This window comes from Ailuropoda melanoleuca, chromosome 2 (assembly GCF_002007445.2).
Source record: "Ailuropoda melanoleuca isolate Jingjing chromosome 2, ASM200744v2, whole genome shotgun sequence".
In the NCBI taxonomy this organism is placed as follows: domain Eukaryota; kingdom Metazoa; phylum Chordata; class Mammalia; order Carnivora; family Ursidae; genus Ailuropoda; species Ailuropoda melanoleuca.
In genome coordinates this window covers 26,125,817-26,143,763 of record NC_048219.1, presented here as the reverse complement: position 1 = coordinate 26,143,763, position 17,947 = coordinate 26,125,817, and the positions used below count along the sequence as shown (strand labels likewise).

Below are 17,947 nucleotides of genomic sequence, written 5' to 3'. Positions count from 1 at the left end.
GGCTGTCTCTCTCAAATAAATAAAATCTTTAAAAAAAAAAAAAAAGAAAAGAAAACACCCACTGGTGTCTCTTCTCATAAGAGGTACTAATCCCATTATAAGGGGGCACTAATCCCATTATGAGGGCCCCACCTTCAGGACCTCATTTAAACCTGATTATCTCCCAAAGGCCCCCCTATCTCTCAGTACCATCACAATGGGGATTAGGGGTTCAGCATACAAATTTTGGTGTGTATGTGGGGATGGGGCACAGACATTTGATACATAATGCTCTCTGAAGTCTTTTCTTCTTTAGCTGTGGTCTGCTAGGAGTATGAGAGAGATTTCTTTGAATATCTGAAGTAAAAGAAGAAAATAAAAAGAAAAGAGAAGAAAGAAAATCCTTTCTTAGTCTTTGCAGACTGGCTTTGTGTCAGAGCACTCTTAACACTTGGGCTGTTTACAGGTTGGTCTTTACTTCCTGTTTGTGCTGAGCTTAGAGATGAGCCAGTAGTTTTCTCAGGTCTTCTGAGTAGGTTTCTTGCCTTGCAGATATGCATGGCTTTCTAAATTTCCAATGTTTTTTAATATCCTAATTTCCCAGAGAAACTCTCTTGCCATTTTTTCTTTCAGGTTTTTGGCATGTCTTGCTCTTTGCCTCAACTGGAATATTTTGTCCCAGGTGGCAGTGAGTTTTTCATTTGCCTTAAAATTTTTTCTGAAGAATGCCCTCTGCATAGCTGCTTTTCTGTACTAGGAGATTTTCAAGTTGATAAAATAAAGGAAGAGCCTTGAGTCATTCCTTCAGGTAGCCCTGCACAGGTCACAGCAGACAAATACAAATTCTTTGAGAACAGAGTCTGCTCTGCTCCCTCTAGAACCCAGGACCAGGGTTCTGTAGTTGGAATGTGGGCTAGTATATTCAAGACTGCCACAGAGCCAGGAGTGGGGAAAGGGAAACAAAAACATTGCAAAGCTTTCATACTGTTTTGAAGTACCTTTTTCATGTTTCAGCATTTGTTTGGTTGATGTAAACCTTTGACTAATTTCCAGAATTCTGAGAAATTTGATTCTGACAGTTTTTGCTCCATTTTTAGATGTTTCTGTGGAGGGGATAGGCTCTTGGAACTACCTCCTACATGTTTTTCTGAGGGAAAAAAGGGTGATGTTATTGAGGAAGTATATTTTGCTGATGCTTTCTGATATTTGTTGGTGTTAGGCTCACAGTTACCCCCTATAGTTTTTCTCTCCTGTTCCTCCTGTGCAACTTCTGCCCTATCTTAACTCTTCTTAACTGTTTTTGTTAGTATTTTAGAACCTTTGGATTATCCCTATTTTTTCATTCGGCTTAAAATAAAGATTGCATTTTTTAATGTCTTGTTTGCTTTGTTGCATTTTTATGGTATCCAGGAATCAAGTTTTGTTCCCCTTACTCCCCAAATTTCCCTCTTGGTGCTGGTAATAACCCTTATTCCTACCCCAAGCCTCTGGTAATAATTAATATATTTTCTGTTTTTATAGTTTCATCTTTTCTAAAATGTCATGTAGATGGAATTATACACTATGCATCCTTTTGAGCCTGGCTTTCACTTAGCATAATGCATTTGAGTATTTCTCCACATTGTTTTGAGTTATCAGTAATTTGTTCATTTTTGTTGCTGAGTAGTTTTCTATTGTATGAATGTACAGTTGAAGGACATTTAGGGTGTCTTCTGTTTTCAGTGATGATTAATAAGCTGTTGTAAACTTTCATTTTATAATTTCATGTGAACGTAAGTTTTAATTTCTTTTGGATAAGTAAGTACCTAGGAAGTGGGGTTACTGTATCATAACTTTCTAAGAAATTGCTAACCTGTTTTGTAAAGTGGCTATAATTTTGAGATCCATGTGTACATCACGCATATGTCAATGTATGAGAGTGCTGGTTTTTCTGCATTGTTACCATCACTTGATATTGTTAGTGTTTTGGATTTTAGCACTCTAATGTATGGAAGTGAAATCTCTCTGTATTTGTTTTATATTTTCCTGTTGACTAATGCTGTTGAGCATTTTTTCATGTATATTTGTTTATCTTCTTTGGGGAAGTTTCTGTTGAAATCTTTCCCTATGTATTATTTTAATTGAGTTTTGAAAATGCTTCTTTATTGTGTTTATTAGTCCTTTGTTAGATGTGTTTTGAAGATATTTTCTCCCACTCTGTGGCTTGCCTTTTCATTCTCTTAACAGTGTCTTTCAAAGAGCAGTAGTTCTTAATTTTAAAGAAGTCTGTTTTATTAATTTTTTAGGTTTTGCTTTTGCTGTTGTAGCTAAAGCTCATGAAAATTTCTTCCTATGTTTTCAGCAGTAAAAATAGAATGAAAGTCATAAATGTAATTAAAAAGTTTTTAGTATCCATGTTAAAACAGTAAAAAGTGGAGAAATTAAACATTATGTTTTAATTAAGCCAACATTTTCAAAATGGTCATCTCAATACACATTCAGTAGAAAATTATTATTACCATATTTAAAGATTTTATTTTTAAGTAATCTCTGTATCCAATATGGGGCTTGAACTTATTACAACCATGAAATCAAGAGTTGCATGTTCTACTGATTGAGCCAGCCGGGTGCCACGAAAAATTAATAATAAGTATTTACATTTTTATTTTTGTACTAAGTCCTACCTTCATGTGTATTTAACATACCACATCTTAAGTCATTGAGGTGCATTTCAAGGGCTCACTAGCCATGTACATCTAGTGGTTACCATAGCAGATAGCACAGATCTGCAAGTCTTAGAATTTTAGGTTTTATTTTAAATCTGTTATTTATTTTAAGTAAATTTTGTGTAAGGTATAAGGTGTAAGGTATGGATTGAAGTACTTCTTTTTACATGGTTGTCTGTCAGAAACTTTTTTTTTTAAGTAGGTTCCATGCCCAGCGTGGAGCCCCATCAGAAACTTTTTAATGAAAGTTGTTCTGGGCAGTTAGAAATCTCGATATCATTCTGGGTTCCAAAGCTCAACATTTAAACATACTTTGTTTTATTGTGTTAATTTATTGTCTTTTATTTCAGTACAGTGTAAATTTATTTTATAATTAACAATTTTCAAACCATATTTGTAAAATGCTCTGAAGTGTAAGGCATTTAGTGGCTTTATTCATACACCTTTTTAAAACTGAAACAACACATTATGCTTTTTATCTTTTTAAGATTAACCTCCCCATTGCCAAACTTGTATCTAAAATTCTTACTTTGCTTCCAGGCATGTACTGGCATTGAAAACATTGATGAAGCTATTACATTGCTTGAACAAAATAATTGGGACTTAGTGGTAAGTACTTCTGTCTTTTTTTCTTTTTTTCCAGCTTTATTGAGATATAACTGATGTATAACATTGTGTAAATTTAAGGTGTATAATGTGATGATTTGATATACATACATACTGTGAAATGATCACCACAATAAGGTGAGTTAACCTCATATGGTTACTTATTATGTGTGTGATAAGAACTTTCAAGATTTACTCTATTAGCTATTTTCAAGTATACAATGTAGTACTGTTAACTATAGTTACCTTGCTATACATTAGATCGTCAGAACTTACTCATTTTATACTTGGAAGTTTGTATTCTTTGACCACCTTCACTTCCTCTCCCCCATCCCTAGGAGTCACTAATCTAATCTGTTTTTATGAATTCCGTTTTCTTTTGGATTCTACATATAAGTGAGATCATACAATATTTGTTTTTCTCTCTCTGAGTTATTTCAAGTTTTTTCTTTTTTTGGACCAGTAATCAAATTTTATTAATTCTTCAATGTCTTTAATGTTCCTTATAGATGATTTAGCATACCATAGCCCATTTATAACTCTAACCTGAATGAATAAAATCTAAATGTCTTTAATATGAAGTTTGTATTTAGTTCAGTATTAAATTACTAAATTATTATGAATTCTTAGATAATTTAAATAATTCTTAAAGTTGTTCTCTTGTGTTACTGTGTATTAAGGTTCCTCTTCCCCTGTAATATTTTGATGGAAATGCTTGGTAGGAGAGAAAATGCAGACTTGTCTAATAGTCAGAATAATTCGGCCCTCAGTGATGGTCACTCCTTTCTAGAGCTATTAAAGAGGTGACATTTTGTTGTGTGTTTTTAAAAAAATAAAAAAAAATGAACTTCAGAGAGTTTATTATAGACATAGTTTAGTTTTTTGAGTAGGGGGAGGCAGTAACTCAGAATCAAATCCTGGCACAGCACTACACATGCACAGAATTGTAATTTACTTAAATTGCAAGGCAAACTAAAGATGAATGTTTAACGGTACAGGAACAGTACTGGTTGTGTTGGGATGACCCAGGTGTCCCTCAGTGCCTTTAAAGTCCTAAAAAGTCTAAATTACAATCTTGAAGAAGTGTTAATTTTCAAAGGTCAAAACTTGAAATGTGTGGTTATAGAACTGAGATTAGATATGTAGATAGCTTCAAGTCCACGCATGCATGGAGTTATATAATCAACTATCAGTTATCTATGTGTTTTGTGTAGATTTACTACTATTCTTTTTTTACATAAAATATAAAAAGCCTCTATTTTCCACTTGTATGAGAAATTAACATTTTCTAGTATATTATTCAAAGGAATTTTCTCTTAATTGTGTGATTAAATTTTTTTCATATAAATGAGGTAATTCTCCTACTGTTTTGTAATCTGCACTTTTCAGTTAACAGCCTATCATGAATGTCTAAGTAAATGTGACTGCTCATTCTTTATAATGTTGATTTAATGTTTGCATGGTATTCCAATAATAATTTTAGACATTTAGGATTTTTGCAGTATTTTTGCTATTATACACATTACTATAGAGAATATTCTTGGACATTCATTCTTGCGTACTTAACCTATTATTTTCCTAGAAGATATTGAATAAATTCAATTCATAAGTGTATTTCTGTGTCAAATTGTGTGTGTGTGTGTATATATATATGTATATATATATGTATACATATATATATATGGTTTTTTTTTTTTTTTTTTAGTTTTTTGTATTTATAGTTAAATTGCCTTCCAGGATGGTTGCACTAATTTAAATCTTTATCAAATTTATACATTTTTGAGATTGCCTATTTCATTAAACCAGAGCTTCCTTATTTTTCATATAGGTAATGTTCAGGCACTTGTCAAAATTTATAAATGTTTGTATGGCCTGACTCCAAACCCATGCTTTTACCATAATATAATCTTTTTAAAAAAATATTTTTATATTCTTTTTTAGAAAGTTTTTATGTTAATCACTTGCTGCTTATCATGACAAGTGCACTCTATAATCCCCATCACATATTTCACCCATCCCCCCACCTTCCTTCTCTCTGAGGTGACCATTAGTTTGTTCTCTATAGTGAAGAGTCTGTTTCTTGTTTTGTATGTGTTTCTCCTTTTTTTCCCCTTTGCTTCTTTGTTTTGTTTAAGTTACACATATGAGTGAAATCATATGGTATTTGTCTTTCTCCTACTGACTTATTTCACTTAACCGTATATTCTCTAGCTCCATTCAAGTAGTTGTAAATAGCGAGATTTCATTCTTTTTTATGGCTGAGTAATATTCCATTGTATGTATATACCACATCTTATCCATTCATCGATCAGTGGACAATTGGGCTGCTTCCATAATTTGGCTATTTTAAATAATGCTGCTATAAACTTTGGGGTGTATGTATCCCTTTGAATTAGGGTTTTTGTATTCTTTGGGTAAATACTCAGTAGTGCCATTGCTGGATCATAGGGTAGTTCTATTTTTAACTTTTTAAGGAACTCCACACTGTTCTCCAGAGTAGCAAAAATAAACTATTGGGACTGCATCAATATAAAAGGCTTTGCACAGTGAAGGAAACAATCGACAAAACTAAAAGGCAACCTATGGACTGGGAGAAGATATTTGCAAATGACATATCTAATAAAAGGTTAGTATCTAAAATCTGTGAAGAACTTTTCAAACTCAACACCCCAAAACCAAATAATCCAGTTAAGAAATGTGCAGAAGACATGAAGAGACACTTTTTCAAAGAAGACATCCACGTGTCTAATAGACATGAAAAGGTACTCAGTATCACTCATCATCAGGGAAATACAAATCAAAACCACTATGAGATATCACCTTATACTTGTCAGAAATGGCTAAAATGAACAACACAAGAAACAACAGGTGTGGTCAGGCTGCAGAGAAAGGGGAACCCTCTTGCACTGTTGGTGGGAATGTGAACTGGTACAGCCACTCATGAGAACAGTATGGAGATTACTCATTCCTCATATATATATACACAATGGAATATTACGTTGCCATCAGAAAATTGAAATCTTGTGTTTGCAACAACGTGGATGGAGCTAGGGTGTATTAATCCTGAGTGAAATAAGTCAGAGAAAGACAAATACCATATGATCTCACTCATATGTAAAATTTAAGAAAGGAAACAGATGAACATATGGGAAGGGGAAAAAGAAAAAAAGGAGAGAGAAACAAACCATAAGGGGCTCTTAATGTTAGAGGACAAACTGAGGGTTGATGGAGGGAGGTGGGTAGGGGATGGGCTAGATGGGTGATGGGTATTAAGGAAGGCACTTGTTGTGATAACAGGGTGTTGTATGTAAGTGACGAATCACTGAATTCTACTCTTGAAACCAATATTGCAGTGTATGTTAACTAAAATTTAAATAAAATAATTCTAAAAGTAAATGTTTATGTTCTTATGGCAGCAAATAAATAAATGTATGTATGTATGTATGTTTGATAGAATTTGTCTGAAGCTATGTGGTCCTGGACTTTTGTTTGTTGGGAGTTTTATGATTACTGATTCAATTTCATTGCTGGTAATTGGTCTGTTCAAATTTTTATTTCTTCCTGTTTCAGTTTTGGTAGGTTATATAGGTTATATGTTTCTAAGAATTTATCCATTTCTTAGTTGTCCAATTTCTTGGTATGTAGTTTTTCATAATATTCTCTTACAATTTATTTGTATTTCTTGGATGTTTGTTGTTATTGTCTCTCATTTGTGATTTTTATTTATTTGGGCCCTTTTTCTTTTTTTCTTTATATGTCTGGGTAGAGGTTTATCCATTTTATTGACCTTTTTCAAGAAACAGCTCCTGGTTTCATTGATCTGTTCTGTTGTTTTTTTTAGTTTCTACTTCATCTGTTTCTGCTTTAATCTTTATTTGTTTATGTCTGCTGGTGTTAGGTTTTCTTTGTTGGTCTTTTCCTAGCTTCTTTAGGTATAGGGTTAGGTTGGTTATTTGAGATTCTTTCTTGCTTCTTGAGGTAGGCCTGTATTGCTGTAAACTTCCCTCTTAGAAGCACTTGTGCTGCATCCCAAATGTTTTGAGTCATTGTGTTTTATTTTCCTGTGTTTCCATGTACTTTTTAATTTCTTCTTTTATTTTCTGATTGACCCATTCATTCATTGTTTAGTAGTATGTTATTTAACCTCCATGTATTTGTGGTCTTTCCAGATTTTTCTTGTGGTTGACTTCTAGTTTCATAGTGTTGTGGTCAGAAAAGATGTGTGGTATGACTTCGATCTTTTAAAATTTTGGGGGGCTTGTTTTGTGGCCTAATATGTGATCTATTCTGGAGAATGTTCCATGTGCACTTGAAAAGAATGTGTATTCTGTTTTAGGATTGAATGTTGTGAATATATCTGTTAAATCCCCCAGTCCTTTGTGTCATTAAAAGCTGTTGTTTCTTTGTTGATTTTCTGTTTAGATTGATGTAAGTGGGGTGTTAAAGTCCCCTACTGTTATTTTATTACTATTGATTAGTTCCTTTGTGTTTGTTATTAACTCTTTTATGTATTTGGGTGCTCCCATGTTGGGTGCATAAATATTTATAATTGTTACATCTTCTTGTTGGATTGTTCTCTTTATTATTATATAGTGTCCTTCTTTGTCTCTTGTTATAGTCTTTGTTTTAAACAAGTATTGCTTCTCTGGCTTTCTTTTAACATCCATTTGCATGATAAATGTTTCTCTATCCTCTCACTTTAAATCTGCAATTGTATTTTGGTCTGAAATGAGTCTCTTGTAGGCAACCTATAGATGGGTCTTTTTTTTTTTTTTTTTTTAATCCATTCTGTCATCCCGTCTCTTTTGATTGGAGCGTTTAGTCCATTTGTTGAAAATAATTATTGATAGAAATGTATTTATTGCCTTTTTATTACTGGTATTGTGGTTGTCTGAAGATTTTCTCTGATCCTTGCTTACCTTACTTTCTTTGTGGTTTGCTGGTTTTATTTAGTGATACATTTGAATTTCTTTCTCTTTATTCTTTGTGAATTAATAGTTTTTGATTTGTGATTACCGTTAGGTTTGTATATAACATCTTGTGCATATAGCAGTCTGTATTACGTTGAAAGTCTTATAAGTTTGAACCCATTCTTTAATCCTTTCCTCCTCATGTTTAGGCATATGGCATCATATATTACATCCTTTTATATTGTGAGTTCCTTGACTGGCTTTTTACAGAAATATTCATTTTTACTACGTTTGTATTTCCTACCTTCATGCTGCCATCTTTTTTGTCTTTCCTTTCCACTTAGAGTCCCCTTTAATATTTCTTGCAGGGCTGGTTTAGTGGTCATGAATTCCTTTAGTTTTTGTTTGTCTGGGAAACTCTTATCTCTCTTTCTATTATGATTGATAGCCTTGCTGTATAGAGTATTCTTGGCTGCAGGTTTTTTCCATTCATAAGTATATCATGCCACTCCTTTCTGACTTGGAAAGTTTCTGCTGAAAAATCCACTGACAGCTTTATGGGGGTTTCCTTTGTATGTAACTGCCTTCTTCTGTCTTATTGCATTTAATATTTTTCTTTATCAGTATATTTTGCCGATTTAATTACAATATGTCTTGTGGGTCTGCTTTTGTTGATTTTGATGGGGGTTCTCTGTACCTCCTGGATCTGGATATGTTTCCTTCCTCAGATTAGGGAGGTTTTCAGCTATTTTTTCTTCAAACAAATTCTATGCCCCCCTTTTTTCTCTTCTTCTGGGACTCCTTTAATCTGAACATTATTAGATTCGATGGAGTCACTGAATTCCCTCAGCGTATTCTTGTTTTGCATAATTCTCTTTTTTCTTTTGTTCAGCTTGATTACTTTCCGTTACTCTGTCTTCTAGGTCATTAATTAGTTCCTTTGCTACTTTCGGCCTCTTTTTCATTCTATCAATTGTGTTTCTCATTTCATTTATTGAGCCCTTTATCTCTGCTATGTTATTCCTTCTCTTTGTGTTAATTGTCTCACTGATGTCTACCACTTTTTTCTCAAGTCCAGTGAATATCCTTATGCTCATTGCTTTAAATTCTCCATCAATCATGTTACTTATATTTGTTTTGCTTAGATCTCCAGCTGTGGACTTGTGCTATTCTTTCATTTAGGGCAAATTACTCTGTCTTCTCGTTTTGTCTAAGTTTATGTGTCTGTTTCCGTGTGTTAGGAAAGTCATTGATATCTCCTATCCTTGAGGGTAATGGCTTCATGGAGAAGCCCTCTAGTGCCCTACAGTGTAATCTCTCCTGTTGTCCAGCTCATGGTGTCTCTGGGAATGTCTCCATGGGTGCTGTGTGTGCTCTACTGTTTTGTCCAAACCACTGTATCCTTCAGGCCAGTTGTCTGCAGAGGTTCTCTTTTCCTGTTGTGGGCAGTGTTTGGTCCGTGGCCTGAATGTGGCATGTTTTAACTAGGTGTGCTCTGGTCTGCTTGTGAAATGAGACCTGTCATTGCTGCCACTGGATCCAAGGCCTTGCAAAATGCCTGGGTCTGGAGTCATGGTGTTGGCAGTGGTTTGGGTGGGTGTTCTTGGGGAGGGGCCTGCCCTCTTGGGACCAAGGCAAGTGTGATTGGAGAGCATGGTTCTTCTGGGATGTGCGAGGCAGGGCTTGGTTTAAGCAAGTTAGGTAGTGAGTATCAGCACTGTGCTGCTTCCTGTAGGTGGCCCTGTTTTCATGCTGAGGGGTGGGGAAGGGAAATGTCACCTGCCAGTTCCTTTGTTTCTGGAGGGGTCTCTCTGTCAATGCTGCCTCTCTGGGACATGCTCCGAGATGAGTGTATAGCTGGTTTACCGTGTGCCTCAAGTTCTCTTCAGAATGCTGTCTCCACGCTGTATGTCCTCCTTTCTATTCAGGAGCAGCCACAGTGTCCTCTGAGCTCTCCCAGATCAAAAGTATGTTGACCTTTAACTCCAGGCTTTAAGCCCGCTGGTTGTAAGAACTCCCTGTTGCTTTCCCAGCCAATTGCTATGGCCTTTTCATTTTCCCGTGTGCTGTCCTGTGTGCTAGTCCTCACCCTTTTCTGCACTGCAGTGGCCATGATCAGTTTGTGTCCCAACCTATGTCTCTGCACTTTGTACCTTCTTCAGTGTGGCCTCTTTTCTTCCTTTAGTTGTGGAGTTTGTTCTGCCAGTCTTCAGGTCGATTTCTGGTGTATTTTGGGTGATTTGATAGTTACTTAGTTGTATTTGTGGGACGAGGTGAGCCTGGGGTCCTCCTACTCTGCTGCCATCCTCCTAATCCATTGTGCCGTATTTTTATTAAAGCACTATATAGAAGATATGTCCATGATTTCTGTGTGGAGGTAGGAAGTGTGAAGAAATTATTCAGAATAATGTCCCAGATTTCTTGTCTTGATTTTTTTTTTTTTTTGGCAATAGCAAGTGCATTACTTTATTTAGTTTGTGTATTTTTAGGGTGTCCTTTGGGGAGGCTGATGCAAATTGTTGCTTTAGAGTAAAAATCCCATCAAGTCTCTCTTGCGTGGTATTGATGAAAGGAGTATGGGATGGAGTTAAGTGAGGTTGTGGGGTTGGAATAAGGGACTACAAGTCTTTCATCTGAAAATTACCATTTGGGGGTAATGTAAATTCTTTCCTAATGTCCTTTCTGTTAGTCCATGTTTGTTAGCTTTGAAAGGTAAAACATCAGTTGGTTCTGCATATTTTCTCAATCCAGTATATTTAAAATATTGCAAAGGACAATTTTTCCAGATAGTGTTAAAGAATTGAATGGTAGAAGTACTCTTTCAACTATTTCTGAGTTAACTTGATTTTGGAAAATATTGTAATAGCACTTGGGTTAAAAACACTGGTGTTAAATTTCTGCAGAAATGTAATTTCACCCTTTAATGGGCCCAAGCAAAAGAATCAGGCTATCTCTCACAACCTTAAAGTTTGGGTTTTTTTTGAAGTAAATGTCCTAGCTGGCTTTTTTCTGCAATTAATCCATTTGTATCCACAGTAAAAATTTGCTGTGCTGTGTAACTATCTTGCACTGTACATCTTCTCATTTTCCTGTTTTTATACAACACTTACTTTATCTTGTTGTTTTTAAAAAATGAAACCTGAACATTTTGAATAACTCATTATTCAAAATTTTCATTAGGTTCATGGAACTTTTTATATGGTGTTTTATATATTTTGCCTGTGCATTGTATTTTGTCTTTCTAAATTATGATTATCACTGCTCTATATTTTATGGACCTCATGGAACAGTTTGCATAATTTGAATTTTAAACCTCAGACATGTCTATATTATAAATTTCCTGTATGTATCAGTTCGACCTCTCCTCCTCTGTTTTTGTGCCTACTTTGCTAGAGAAGTTTAGAGGAATTTGAGTTAGGTACCACAGTCTGGGATTATGATGATTTTAAGTAAACTCAAGAACAAAAAACTCATAATGTCAGTACTGAGTGCTTATGGTGTATCAGATTTATGCTAGATACAGTGGGACCTTAAAAAAATTAACAGAATATGGTATCTGATTTTGAGAAGTGTACTGAAAAATTAATAAGTCATATGGTCTTTTAGACATGTATGTTATTCTCAGACATGGTAATAACTTCCTGAAAAGTAATGATTGCGTATTTTAGCTATTTCACAGATTTAGACACACAAGTAAAAAATATTCTATATGGAAATATAGCTGAGTCCCAGGAATTTTAGTCGTTAGTCACTTACTCTGATCCTGTACCTTATTTTCATTATATAGCTATTGACAAACCAGTGCTTCCAAACTCTGTTTTAAGTACTCCCTAGTTGACTGTATTTTCGGGTAACTGTAGGTGGCGTTATACCTGCTAAAATTCTAAAAGCAAACTAACATGAACTTCTATTGGGAAGTATCTCAGGCTACTGTTTTACTTGAAATGAAGAGTACTTGTACTCTGCTGTCCTCCATCCACCTCAGTCTTTGAGTTTTCACCTTGTCCTGCACTTACATTTAAGAGAGGATTAATGTTGTTATAGTTGATTCCTTCCTTGCAGATGAATATTTTCAGTTTATATACAGAAAGATGAATACAGAAAGATGAATATGTAAGGAAGAGTTATTGCCAATGAAGTGGAATCTTTGACCAAGGGATTGCCTTCTTACATGGAAGCATGCTGTGTGATCCCTATAAATTCTAATCTAGGCTCCAGAATTAACCCACTGTTCCTTTTTATGTTTTCAGTATAGAAGAATTTGTGCCAGTGAAAAATAGAAATCTATACAGTTTGCGTCAATTTTGAGTAATCAAAATGTGAGGCAGGTAACTATAGTGAAAAATCCATTGCATTCATCTTGAATCAGGAGCCCTGGCTTTTCAGATCTCCTGTCATTATTTTATTGAGTGTAGCCTAGGCTGTTATTTTTTTCTGAACTTCTAAATTTCTATATATAAGATAAGCTGTTTGGAATAAATTATAGCCAAGATCTCTAGATACATGAAATATTTATGAAGAATTGATTTATGTCCTAATTCCTATTGAGATTCTATAAAAATCAGTCAACTGTGAGTAGTAATATAAGCAAACACTTTAGTAGAATTTCATGTGTTTGAAATACTTGTAAACATACCATTTTGTTTGATCTTTTAAACAACTTTATGATGTAGATAATGGCAAGACAAGATGCATGCCAATTGCTTCACAGGTCTGTATATATGAAACTCCTTCAATAAACTTTCTAATAAGCTCTAGGAGACCCAGGGAAAGATATTTGGCATATACTTGATAACCCGGTGCTAAGTGAAATAAAGTAAAAGTAAACGTTAACCTAGTCATACTGCATTTTAAGTACTCTATGCTCTTAGGAAATGATTTTTGAACTTTGCTCTCTAGTTCTGCCTTAGTTTTCTGCCTGTGCTGACATAGCTGTTTTGCTCAAGAAAGACTCTGTTCAGTGTGCTTGTGTTTATCTTTAACTATTTGTTTCAACTTAAGACAAAAATGAAACAAATCAGCCTGTTTTTGGATCATTACTGAATTACTAGTCCTCGGTGATAGATTTGTATTAATAGAAGTTTATAATAAATTGATAAACACCGAAGAGTCAAATGCAAGGAAAATTACCATGCACATAATTTATCTCATTTTAAGATTCATTGAGGTGCCTTGAGATATTTCCATTCTAACAGTTTTTACTTTTGAAGAAATGTATCTTAGTGATTATCCTAAAATTCCTTAGAAAAATTTCTTCTATCCTACTCAGGATGTGGTTATAGAGTTCCTTGAGTGTGCACTGCTTTTCTATTTTATACAGTGTTAAGAACACCTGCAGTTTTATGAATGAACTAGTTTAGCCAGTGATATAATGAGTCACTGTTGTCATGAGAAAGCAGCCAAGCATTGAGTGCTGCCCTACATCAGTGGCCATTAGACACTGGCTTATATTTGCACAGATCCTTGCTATGACAAAAGAGAAGTTATTATGAAGGAATATCTCATTTTATCAATTTCTCCTCCTTTGCTATAGCCTTCTTTGTTTTTCTTCTTTTTCAGGGACTATAAAGCCATTGTTCTACAGAGCTTTTCAGTTTGTCAGTTTGTAATTCGTCTGCCATCCCATGTCTACTGTCTGTCCTTTTATTGAGGGTGTACTTTGTGTTACGTATCATGTCAGGCGGTTTACCTACATTATTTCATTTAATCTTCACAGCAGTACTGAAAGGTGGATGGGTAGGTATTAGCTTTATTTTGTAAATGAGAAACTGAGGCCCTATAAAGTTAAGTAAACTGTCCATGCCTATGCATCTATCTGATAAGGAGTAAAGCTGTGATTTTAAACCCTTGTCTATCAGTCCATAAAAATGTTCATACCTTTAAAGTCATGGTTCATGGTTATTAGATTTTCCATACCCAGTTTATTTATCTTCCGTTTACTCCTATATTTTTCTTTCTACCACTCACAACTAATTTCATATCATCAAGTGAAAGAACTTCACTGTAGTTCCCTGCTGGTACTTTAAATATGTTTATGCATTGTTTTCAAGTAGATTCCAAGATTCTAGAAGAAAGAGATTGTGTTTCTTATTAATTTTGTCTTGGCACATGATACTTGTTTAATTAATGCATATTTGACCGATTGCTTTTATTAGTAGTACACTTAAATTTTTAAGTCTATTTTCCATTTCCATCATTTGCATATTTGAAAAGTCCTTGCTGTTAAGACTTCCAACTCTTACTGCAATTACTGTTCCCTATCTGGCGTAATGAAGTTTGAGGAAAGAGGGAGGAAAACCCAGATACCCAAGGAATATCATTGGACTGATTTCATTATCTCACTAATAATGTTCTTCTCCTTTTGTAGCTTTTTGAGTAATATGTTTCACAAACAAATTGTTTCTATTTTTTTCCCTTCTGTTTATTTCTGGTTGTGCTAATCTTACTGAGCTATCATAGAGAAAGCTCCTTACATGACCTAATCTATTTGAAGTTTTTCATCAGTTCTGCATCTCAAGAGAGAACTTAAGTGCAGTGAAAGACTACTGCTATTTAGGGGCGCCTAGGTGGCTCAGTTGGGTAAGCATCTGTCTTTGGCTCAGGTCATATCTCAGGGCCTTGGGATCAAGCCCAGCATCCCGCTCCCTGCTCAGCAGGGGGTCTGCTTCTCCCTCTCCTTGTACCCGTCCCCCTGCTCATGTGTGTGTGCTCTCTCTCACTCTCTCTCAAATAAATAAATAAAATTTAAAAAAGACTACTGCTATTTAAAGTGTGATTAAGTGGATATGAAAGAATTGTTTTCTGGGGATGCCTGGCGGGGGGCTCAGTCTGTTAAGCATCTGCCTTTGTTCAGGTCAGGTCGTGATCCCTGGGTCCTGGGATCCAGTATGGTGTAGGGCTCTTTGCTCAGTGGGGAACCAGCTTCTCCTTCTGCCTGCCACTCCCCCTGCTTGTGCTCTCTCTGCCAAATAAATAAATAAAATCTTTTTAAAAAAATTGTTTTCTACCTTTCAGAGGCAACTTACATTTTTACAAACATGAAATTCTCAGTTTACTAACCTCACAGTGGTTCACATTACCAAAACAAAATTGTTTGAGGTGTCCATTTTTACCCCTGACTGCAACTTGACTTTCTGCTTATTTTTTCATTGCATTTTGCTCCATGTTGTGTTACTTTTCCTTTAAAGCTAGTTCTAGAGTTACTTCCTTGCATGAACCAAATATTTCTTTTATAAAACCTGTGGTAGGTAAAAGTTTAGAGACTTTAAGACCTAGTAAAAAATTGGTGTGCTAATTTGATGGTTAGTTGATAATGTGCCCATTGTTAAATGAAATTTGGAACTGTGGCTAATATTTATTGTTTTTTGATTTCTAGTATTCTTGTCTAACCTGTGTTTCAGAACACACCGTTAACCTATTTAACTGAAATCATGAGGAGTCAGCTCACTGCGGTGAAACTAAGCTAAAAACTTCATGCTAATTCTGAAAGATGTAGTATATGCTACTTAAAGCTTGAACATTTAAAAGAAAATAAAAATTTCAATGGTTTTGTTTTTAAAGTCATTCAGTTCAATTGGATGCACTTTAATTTTGATATTTATAAAGCTTGCTAACCTATAGGTTAGCTTGATTTTAAAAATGGGTTTATTTTCCCCAAGTTGTCTTGCTATATGATACTTAACTGATTTATTTCTGTTACTGGAATTGGTTTAAACAAAATATCATAGCAGCAAAGCCAGTGGTTAGCACACCTGTAAATGTGATGACTTGCAGTTCTTCTTGCTGGTTTCAGGGATCAACGGACATAAATCAGTGTATGCTTAGAAAAGAAAGAGTAATATGGCAGTTAAAATTCCTGTTTTCATAATTCTTTATACTGACAGTTTTTAAAAATTTTGCTGCTTAATGATAATATAATTTCTTAACAATTTTAGTTATACTTCTATATTTAAGTAAGAGGTGGTTAAAGTGTTCACGTAAAACTATATTTTCTATTATCTCCCTAGGTTGTCACTTTCATTCTCTTATTTTTTTTAATTAAAAACATTTTTTTTTGCAGTAAGAATGCTTAACATCTCTCAGCAACTTCATTTTCTTTTAATCTATTTTTGTATTTTATTGTTTGTTTTGTATTTTGTATAACTTGATGTTTTAGTAATTTTTTATATTTTTGGTGTACTCATCTAATACTTCTTCCTCTCTTGTGCATGGATTTCTCTCCAACATACTCTTGTTCTATGTCTTAAAAACATAGTTCCATAGGTCTTCAGATACCAAGGTACTCTAAGATAAACTATGTTTTATCTACATCCAATTTAGTTACAGGAAACTGAGCAGTGGAGTTGATCTTTGAATACCTCTGTTACAGAATTTGGGCCATGGTTTCAGAGCTTAATGTTGAAAGCCCTGTACCATTTAACCCTGTGTATTCATTATGAATGAGCTTCCATAACTCTAGAGCATGTATGACTTCATACAGCCAAATTAGCCTATAATCTCAGACATGCCATAAGTATTCTTATTGCCAAGTTTGTGCTTTCTCTTTTCCTTGTTGATCATTCAGATTTTATCCTTCCTTTAAAGCTCACTTGAACTCTAATCCTATTTCCTAGCGGATTCTTCTCTCAGTGGGAATGCTTGTCTCTGAAGCTTTGTATCCATTATTATGGTACTACTACTCTTTTAATACTTGGCCTTTGCTCCATTTTTCTTCTTCCCTTCACCCCAACATGTGGGCATACACACGCACACATATAAAGAAAATGTGTAATATATTTTTTTAAATTTTTAATGTTTTTTTATTATATTATGTTAGTCACCATACAGTACATCCCTGGTTTCTGGTGTAAAGTTCAATGATTCATTAGTTGCGTATACCACCCAGTGCACCATGCAATACGTGCCCTCCTTATTACCCATCACCAGTCTATCCCTCCCTCACCCCCTCCCCTCTGAAGCCCTCATTTTGTTTCTCATAGTCCATAGTCTCTCATGCTTCATTCCCTCTTCTGATTACCCCCCCTTTCTTTATCCCTTTCTTCCCCTACCGATCTTCCTAGTTCTTATGTTCCATAGATGAGAGAAATCATATGATAATTGTCTTTCTCTGCTTGACTTATTTCACTTAGCATTATCTCCTCCAGTGCCGTCCATGTTGCAGCAAATGTTGAGAATTCGTTCTTTCTGATAGCTGAGTAATATTCCATTGTATATATGGACCACACCTTCTTAATCCAGTCATCTGTTGAAGGTCATCTCGGTTCTTTTCACTATTTGGCTATTGTGGACAATGCAGCTATGAACATTGGGGTGCATATGGCCCTTCTCTTTACTACGTCTGTATCTNTACTGCAATGGCTGGGTCATAGGGTAGCTCAATTTTTAACTTTTTAAGGGAACTCCACACTGTTTTCCAGAGTGGCTGTACCAGCTTGCATTCCCACCACCAACGTAGGAGGGATTCCCTTTCTCCACATCCTCTCCAACAATTGTTGTTTCTTGCCTTGTCTATCTTTGCCATTCTAACTGGCGTAAGGTGGTATCTCAGTGTGGTTTTGATTTGAATTTCCCTGATGGCTAATGNTTGAATTTCCCTGATGGCTAATGATTTTGAACTTTTTTTCATGTGTCTGTTAGCCATTTGTATGTCATCATTGGAAAAGTGTTCATATCTTCGGCCCATTTTATGATTTGTTTATTTGTTTCTCACGTATCAAGTTTGAGAAGTTCTTTGTAGATCTTGGATAC

General features: G+C 34.9%; 1 protein-coding gene across 2 annotated transcripts in view; it reads left to right on the top strand.

Annotated features, from left to right (window-relative positions):
- Nucleotides 1-17,947, top strand: part of FAF1 (Fas associated factor 1) — a 474,879-nt gene that overhangs the window by 65,972 nt on the left and 390,960 nt on the right. Inside the window, exon 2 of one of the 2 annotated variants that reach the window (XM_011227828.3) lies at nucleotides 3,225-3,293. In XM_011227828.3, the coding sequence (XP_011226130.2) occupies nucleotides 3,225-3,293 (69 nt within the window). Of the gene's footprint in view, nucleotides 1-3,218; nucleotides 3,294-17,947 lie in introns of those variants that run through there. The other variant, XM_034652358.1, reaches the window with a different exon arrangement.